The sequence below is a fragment of the Pistacia vera genome, unplaced genomic scaffold (genome assembly GCF_008641045.1).
Source record: "Pistacia vera cultivar Batoury unplaced genomic scaffold, PisVer_v2 Contig347, whole genome shotgun sequence".
Lineage (NCBI taxonomy): Eukaryota > Viridiplantae > Streptophyta > Magnoliopsida > Sapindales > Anacardiaceae > Pistacia > Pistacia vera.
In genome coordinates, this window is record NW_022196165.1 from 1122774 (window position 1) to 1132347 (window position 9574).

The following is a 9574-nucleotide window of genomic DNA, read 5'->3' on the forward strand; positions in this document are numbered from 1 at the left end:
ATGTTACATAGGGTTAATTGATCGATACCCTTACTGAGTGATTAGCACTCATCTCCCTAGTTTCTATGTTTTGCAGGTAATGGTTAAAGCGGTAACAGCGAGTGGCAGTCAAGGAGGCTTGGGGCATGCATGTTTTTGTTCTAACTAAACTTATGATGTTATATAAAGGATGTTGCTTTTGAATTTAATGTATATCGTTTAATGTTTATAATCTAAGTTTTATGAAATAGTAAATATATTTTGCTTATAAATGATGGGAGATATTTTATATTTGCTTCCGCTATTAAAACAATTGATGTTGTTGTTTTCTTTAAACCAGATTTTTTATATATAGTCATGTCTTGATAGGTTGATTAAGAAAGTAATATACATGAGAGGAGACGTTTTTATTTATTTATTTTCATATAATACATGTTTGTAACCAGGATTTGCCTTTTAAATTACACAACCTTCCAGGCGTGAATTCTCTAACTTTCCATCCTAATGGAATACTTAGAGGGTACCCGGCTGGAGGGGGGGTGTTACACTTACCAACTACTGTAGAAGTACAAGGTGAAGAAAAGGGCATTGTTGAAGGATCTTTGTTGCTTGAATCAGTTGCACAGTTTATAGATATAAAAGGAAAACTGGATGGTGAAGTGTAAGGAGATGTATGACTAGAGGTTTATGAATAACAGACTGAGAACCATTAGGAAAACCAATGGCAAATGGAAATTGATTTTCATGGAATTGAACACTAGGAGTAATAATGATTTTCTCTTCAGCAGTGAGACATTTATACCCTTTATGAATGAGACTATAACCAACAAAAACGCAGTTGGAAGAGTGAAAATTCAGTTTGTGTTTATTAAAATCTCTCAAGTAGGGAAAACATGTACAACCAAAGACTTTTAATGAAGTATACAAGGGAATTTTGTTAAACAAAGCTTGATAAGGTGAGATAAATTGCAAAATTGAATAAGGCATTCTATTTATTAAGAAGACAGCAGTTTCAAAGGCAAACCACCAAAATTGCAATGGATGCTTGAGCAAGTAAGTAAGACCAGTTTCAACTATATGTCTATGTTTTCTCTCACTTCTCCTGTTTTGTTGATGTACATAAGCACAAGAATGTCTAAAGGCAATATCAGCCTCAGTAAGATATGACACTAAACCTCTATATTCTCCCCCTTGATCAGATTGCAAACACGTGAATTTTTTATTAAATTGTCTTTAACTAAATGATGAAACCTAATGAATATGGAGTTAACTTCAGCTTTTGTTCGTAAAGGAAATATCCAAGTAAAGCGACTATAATCATCAATGGAATGGATGTAATACCTAAAACCTTCAATAGATGCAATTGGAGCTAGACCCCAAACATCACTATGGATAAGTTCAAGGGATTGAGTGGCCTTGGATTGTGAGAGAGGAAAACTATTCCTATGTAACTTGCCTAACTTGCATGCATCAAAAAAAGGCAAGAGGAGGCAGATTTTGTGAATTTGACATGAATTTGAGACAAAATTTTATAAAGAGCCTCAGTGTGAGGATGACCTAATCTATTATGCCATAAGGATATACCAGCAGTAATGCTACTAGCTTGTAAAGCAAATGACACATTAGGTAGCATGAACTGACCAAAATTATTATTAGTGTGATCATGTAACAATTCAGAAGATAACACAGTAGAAGCATTAGTGTGATCAGTATTATTATTATTGTGAGCAGATAATAGTTCAGAAGATAACATAGTACAAGCATTAGAGCCATAATCATAATGATTAGCATAAGCATTAGACAATTCAGAATGTAACACAAGACAATCATTAGAATTGTAATCAGGGTGATTATTGATAACATTGTGATCAGAAACAGATTTATTTATTGAATTGGATTTATAACTAGAGACATTATCAAAGGAACATGTTTGTGAGTTGAAATCAAAAGTTCCCAAGTTACAATTATCATCAGTAATTGACAATTTGCATTCAGGAATAACACTAGAGGTAAGACTAATGTTATCTAGTATAGAATTAAAGACTTGAGGTTGCAGACTGTTTGGAGCTAGTTGCTCAATGTACTTAGGTGAATTATGAAAAGGAACGGGAGAAGATGGCAAATTAGAAGGAATGTGCAGCTGATACAGGCCAACTTTAAGACCTCCCTACAGAAGCACTGTTTTGGTATCCTTAGCCTTAACAAGACAGTAGTCAGAGTTAAATTCTATTACCACATTATTGGCTTTTGTAAATTTTGGGATACTAAGAAGGTTTTTAGTTATTCTAGGCACACATAGAACATTTTTTAAATAGAAGCATCTAGAGTGTAAAGCAGTAGGTAATAAAGGAATACCAACATGGGAGATGTTTATAGACTCACCACTGCCGACTTGCAATTGATCAGTACCATCATAGTTCCTGCTGGCTATTAAGTGATGGGGATTAGAAGTAACATGATCGGTAGCTCCTGAATCCATGTTCTAGGCTGGATCAGGTGGTGTGGTGGTGGAAATAGGCATAAGTACAAGAGAGTTGGGAGCTGGTGATGGATTTTGATGGGATAGGGTGAGTTTAGTTGTTGGCTTAGGACAAGAAAGCTAGGCTATGATGAAGGTTGCTGTTGAGTGGAGAAAGAGACGCCATGATGTCCTTGTCCATGAGACAAATTGTTCCCAAAGGAAACACCTCCAATAAGTCCAGAATTTGAGCAAGAACCAAGATCTCTATCATGTGTAAATTGAGGATGAGGACCTCCATACTGAGTTGCTGAGGCACCAAACTGAGATTGAGCAGGAGTGCCAAATTGAAATTGAGCAAGTGGAGCCCCATTATAGGTTGGATTGTACCTATGATAGCATTGTGCTACTATGTGGCCAACTTTGTTGCATACTTGACACATTGGTTTGCCTCTGCCAGCACCTTTGCCTCGACCTCTGACAGCACCTTTGTCTCGACCTCTGCCAAAGGAGTTATAACCAGATGCTCTATAAATTGGAAAGGCAGCACCAATAGGTCCTCCAAAATGACTCTGATGTGTAGAGGGAAAGAGGGAAAGTGTGAATCAGTGTGTGTAACAGGAAAGGGATAGGCTGGATAAGTTGGAGCAGAGTAAGCAGTTGGTGCTGATGGATAAGTTGAGTAAGTTGACGAAGGATGAACTGGTGCTGGAGGCAGAGTATTCATCAGAGCAGGTGCATGGTGCACTGTGTGGAGACCTCTAGCAACATCATTAGGATTTAGAGATCCCTTTGTACCAATAGACAGCAACGGTGAAGCATTAGGATTACTGAGAGATGCCATATGCACTGAACTATTTGGAAAATCAACGCTATTAAACTTCTCAAGTCTCATCTCATATTTCTGGAGCAGAAATTGAGCTTCTTGTAGAGACACTGAGTCAAATTTAAACTCAATTCGAGATGTTAGATTGACTACGGTAGCATCAAACTCTGGCCCAAGGCCATCTAACACATATTGAAGTAGATCTTCATCACTTATCACCTGACCACTTCTCGATAGATTCTCATATATATATAGACACACACACACGAAAATTAAACCCATCCCCATCTTATTCTAACGTAGAGATTTAAAATATTTCCCCAAACCAATATCCTTCTTGTCCACCATGACTAACGACCACAACTCCATCCCAATAAAAGCAAATCTCACGGGTCCTCAACCCTATTAAGATGCATTTTGTCACCCATAATGTCGAGAAATGAAAGCCAACAAATTTTTTAAATTTTCTAAAAAAGAATTGTGAGACCCACAAGATATGTATTTAGTTACAAATCTAACGTTCTGTATTATATTTGCATTATGCAAATCTTATTCTAAAAAATGCATGTTCTTGTAAGCAAAGACCCAATATCCAATTCATTTAAGGTTTCTAATTCTCTTGAGAGATTAGGGTTATTTTATAAAATTCATTGTGTTACCCTTAATTCTTCCTAATTAAAATGACTTAGATCTTGCATACAAAATTAAGTTAATAATTAATTAAACGAAGAAGGAAAAAAAAATTGAAACAATTAAATGAACTAGCTAGATAGAAACCAAAACTTAAATAAACACATTGTACAATATAATTGGACAATACAAAGTATTCCATGCAATTGATTTTATAATAATAAATAGGCAAAGATTTCAATTATGAGAATTCGTCTTTTGAATCACGATACATTAAAAAATTAGAATTAATCAATATAAAAGAGTACTCCATTAGCCTAAAGACTTTAGCTACTCTTATTATAAATTCATTAATGTGACATTTCATTAAACTCTATCTCATCGAAATAGTTTAATTTTCACACGTAAAATACGCACGATGTGACATCTTTCTAGATTTTGGACACCTTACATGCAACGTTGTATTTGTTTATAGAAAATATCTTACAATCCGGTTCCGTATATAATATTAAATCACATTTTACTAATAATTAAAGAGTAAATTACTTTTTCCCACCTAAGGTTTGCCTTAATGACCCTTTTTCACCAAAAAGTTTTAAAATATCACTTTCTCACCTAAAGTTTATATTCCGTTAATATCCAAAATATTCTTTGCTTTCTCAAAAAGTGTTCGGTGAGTTACCAGGAGTTAAGGTCAAAGGGGTTTCATAGAGTGGAGACTGATGGATCGAATGGTGGTGACTGGTTGAATATTTACTATTAGAATCAGCCGGAAATCAGTTAAAAATAAGAAATTAGGTGCTAGAGTGAGGGGGGGCTTTGTAGAGAGGACGTCGAAGGTTCAAATGATGGTGACAGAGAGAATTTTTGCCACTAGATTCAGTTTTAGATGGTAATTAAATATTAACTTTGGGTGAGAAAGTGATATTTTGAAACTTTTGAGTAAAAAGTGTCATTAAGGCAAACCTTGGGTGGAAAAAGGTGGTTTACTCTTAATTTATATACATAAACAATTTTAAAGTATAATTTTTATTTATTTATTAAAAAGTGGATTAAAAGAAGAGATTTTTGCGGTATTCCTCCTATTTTAAAATTGATTAATTACAGTAACACTTTCTCAATTAAGTAACATAAGCTTCTAGTCACTCTTAATTAAATACTCTTAGTTCTTCTGTTCACAATCACTTTACCTTAATTAATTAGTGCCAGCTGCTTAAATAATTATGATTATTATTTAAGAAGCTTTAATTAGCTTCTCAATCTCAAAGTGCTTTTGACATTATTAATTATATGTTACGTATCCAGCTTCCTCAGCTTCTATTATTTTGCTTTTGCTTTTGCTTTTCCAACCAAACTGCTTTTACAACAAGTTGATCATAATTCTTTTCTAGATCCTCCAAGTTGTAATTTGTTAAAATAAACACTTGTAAGGTAATTTTTTTTACTATTAATTTTTGGAAAAAAAAAATTTCATAAATTTAATAAATCTATAAATCTTTCTTTAATTAGTGATTCATCGTAGAAAAGAAAAAAAAATATATAAAAATTATTTGTATTTATTAGAAATTCTCTTAAATACATCCTTAATATAATAATTTGAACTTAAAGCCTCATTTTAAGTTTTCAGTCTTATAAATAATATAATGTTAATTTATATATGACTTCTAATTTGTCTACCCNGTGCCAACCTTGTATCTAAGAACTTCTAATCAGTCAGCATCTAATAATAGTAGATAAAACAAAGTCAGCCATCTTTAGGACTAATATACAATATTATAGTTATGTTCTATCAATAATACTATAATGTTGTGGTTTTGGCCAGATAATCTTGAGTAATGACTTTCTTCATTGCGTAAGCACTAGCAATTTGGTAGTCATTTTCAAGTTACAATTATTATTTTTAGTTATTATTAATTTGGATGTATTAATTAAATGAAAGGAGCGTGTCCATGACCTGTTCATAAAATAAACTATAACGAGAAAAGAGGAACTGGGCTATTTCTAGAGTTGGAAAGGAGGCAAAGAGATATCGATCAATTTATACAGATTTAATTGTCACCATAGTAGCCGCAACTAACTGATTCCCTATTAATTGTGGCGTTTTCCAGTTTTCATGTGAGTTGATTACTGTTAATTGTTTTATTAATAATACTATACTTACAAAGATTTTTATGCAAAGTGAGATAACAAAAAATGAATAAAAGAGTGAAACAAAAAGTCAAACTCATTATATTCACTCTTCCATTTATTTTTTGTTACATCATTTTGTATCAAGATCTTTATAAGTATAACATTACTCTTGTTTTATATGGACAGTCAAAAATGTTTCCTTTTGTAATAACTTATGACAGTGGTCATTCATATTTTCTTGTTCTGATGCAACTGAACACAAATGTTATTTAGATAAAGAATGGCTAGATCAATTAGTGATCATTCTTATTTTCTTGGACTTCTTGTATATTCCTTTATATGTAATTCCAACTTTAGTTCTTGATGTACATGTAACTAAGAAATCTCTGGGTTTCCTTTAATTCTTCTGAAAGGAATTGCATATTGAAGATTCGGAGCAAAACGAAACATAAAAATATATATTTTGCCAATTTTAACATGAAAACATAATCATGTCTACCGAAATCTTATGTTTGGTCATAATTGACTAGTAAAAACATTCAATGAACGAGTGCGTAAATTATTTATATGGGCGCATTTAGGAAAATGATTCATCAAAAATTTCTTATTACAATTGATTATAATTATTATCATTTAGAGTACAACTGTTTTCAAATTTTACAGTAAATAGAAGTTTCAAATCATAAAAAAGAAATTAAAATATGTAGCATAATATTATTTATTCATAAACGAAAATACATAGCTTTTACAATCCAGAAAATCTTATTTTAAATAACCACACAATGCAGTAAAAAAAAACCAAACCTAAAAACTGTCTGAAAATTGACTCTAAATCAAATCATATTCAGACTTATTAAACAAACATGCCACAGTGATAGTCTTATTTCGAAATGGTGGAACATATCGTCATAAACAAAACAGCCATTAATTGCTTTCATTTGAAGCTATGGATGATAAGGAATGGGAATCAAACACAAATCATCTTTTCTCCTAGCTGTCAGACCAAAGGCCTCGGTCATGTCTAAATCTTCATGTTTCATTCCATTGGGAAGTTTCCAATCAAAATGGTAGAGCAACATTGCAAGCGCAATCTCGACGCTGGCGAGAGCATATGAAGTTCCTGGGCACATCCTCCTTCCAGCACCAAATGGGATGAACTTAAAATTAGTTCCCGTATATTCAATATCCAAATCAAGGAACCTCTCTGGTTTGAAGATTTCGGGTTCAGACCAATATTTTGGATCCCTCGCAATCGCCCATGCGTTAACAAGGACTCTGGTTTTGGCAGGTACGTTGAATGATTTAATTTCACATCTCTCTATGGATTCTCTGGGAAGTAAAAAAGGACCAGCAGGATGTAATCTCAGAGTCTCTTTTATTACTAGCTTCAAGAATTTCATTTCATTAATGCCTGTTTCATCGACTTTTCCTTTTCTATTGAAGACTTCCCTCACCTCATCCTGCACCCTTTTCATCAATCCAGGATTTTTTATCAACTCAGACATTGCCCAATCCATTGTTGTTGCAACGGTGTCACTGCCACCCACGAAAATGTCCTGGAAAATAGAAAATAAAATTTGGAATCACAGTTATAGCAAAAGATTTTTCCAAGAATGGAAACGTTAACGTTAAAAGATGTAGTTTTGTGATTTAAGTTGAAAGTTGTAGAAGTTCAGTGAATTAAGGAAAATCTTGAGTGATTTTGTAAAATATATTTTCCAAGAAAATAAATGCCAGATTTCAAATATTTTATTTTCCCTGGATTTGTTGTAGATAAATAAGTTGAAACTTGTAGAAGTTTAGTGAGTTGAGTTCATTTTCTAAAAAAATTTACACCTGAAAGAAACTTTAACAAAAAAACTAGGGTCGTCCGTTTTTGATATTTTGTTGATTTTAAATTAAAAACTAGTGTACAATGAAAACTGAGTTTTAATTATTTTGTAATTTTACATTAACTTTTAGGATTATATTGCCAAATTGTTTTTAAAAACATTTCGGCTCGTTTCTACCAAATACATTTCTCTAAGATTTTTTGCACTCTATATTTTCAAAAACTAAAAACCATATTCAAATTCTATATCAAACATGCTCATTATTTAAATGCTTGATTATCCATGTTAGATGCTTTCAAAGAAGCCGTACACATAGTTTGAAAACTTTGTAGTAATGCTGAGAAAGTTAAAACCTTGCAGTTTTAAAGGGAATTATAAAAAGTTCTATCTAAGGATGTAGACAAAGTGCTGTACATAATACCAATGTTTTAAATATTTACCCGGACTATAGTTCCATGTAAGAATTAAAAATACTTACAAAAATAGTGGCTTTGATGCCCTCGGTAGTCAAACAAAATTGAAGATCATCACGCCCTTGTAATTCCAAGAGAATATCAACTAGATCTTTATTTTCTTCCATCTTGTCTGACTTCTTATGTTCATTGATGATGTTTTCAAGTATTCTGTCTAATTCTTTATGCAGTCTCTCTAATTTAGACCGGGTTCCACTGATCGATTGGAGAAATTTGATTGAAGGAAACATATCCGCAATATAAAAACCTGCCATCAACCTTATAGTTTCTGTCGCAACAGGTATTAACACTTGATTATCTTTGCATTTTCCCCCAAAAGCTGCCCTTGCAGTGATTCCATAGGTTGATGTGAAAAAATTGTCTGTGAGGTTGATCACCGATCCCGATTTCGAAGCAATTGAGTTGACGAGACTAGACATCTCTTCTTCTCTTAAAGATCGAAAAGATTGGACTTGTTTTGGGCTCAAAAGTTCCAACCTATAGAGATTCCTCAGTTTTCTCCAATAGTCTCCACAGGGTGAAAAGGCCACATCACTATAATTATAACTGGCGATTCGTACGATTTCATTGTGAGGCCTTGATGCAAATTTAGCATCATGAGTTTTCATCACCTGTTCAGCAAACTCAGGCGAAGAGACGACAACGACAGAGATTTCTCCGAGCTGTAAGTGCATAAGGGGTCCATATTTTTTGGCTAAATCTCTTAGTCGATAATGAGATAGAGACTCAGCGGAAACAAGCTGGTGCAAGTTTCCAATAAGGGGTAATTTCCATGGCCCTGGGGGGAGATTTGAAGTTCCGTCGTTGGTTTGGGATCTTTTCATTATTTTCAACAACATGAAGAGAAAGAGAAGAAAGATTAGAAGGATTGGGAAAGAGGGGAAGACGAGCTCCATGTAAAAGATCAATAAGAGTACTTAGTGTTGGATACTTTTGGTTGTTGGTATGTTAATGAACTGAGTGCTGGTGCATTTATAAGGTTGATATCCCATAAAAACGCATGTGCCGTTCAATAATAGTCCATTGTATTATGAATAATGCTACATGTAACTCCTTATACAAGCTAATGTGTTTTAATGCGATTAGATGATTTTAAATTAGAGATTATTTAAACTAATTAGATTAAATAATATGTGAAACATACATGATTATCACAGCAGTTTATGAGAAATCATTTGAATATGTAGCATTATTCTCGTATTATATTAGGTAGGATCGCACCTCTTTATATGAACATATTTTCCTC

The 9574-nt window shown here is 33.2% G+C and overlaps 1 protein-coding gene across 1 annotated transcript; it reads right to left on the reverse strand.

Moving 5' to 3' along the window:
* Positions 1-6713: 6713 nt before the first annotated feature.
* LOC116139141 (cytochrome P450 71D9-like) lies at positions 6714-9259 on the reverse strand. The gene is made up of 2 exons (XM_031424812.1): positions 8334-9259; positions 6714-7579 (listed from the first exon to the last, which is right to left on the reverse strand). The coding sequence occupies exons 1-2, from the start codon at positions 9222-9224 to the stop codon at positions 6968-6970; spliced, it is 1503 nt and encodes a 500-aa protein (XP_031280672.1). The 5' UTR covers positions 9225-9259; the 3' UTR covers positions 6714-6967.
* Between the last annotated feature and the right edge of the window lie 315 nt (positions 9260-9574).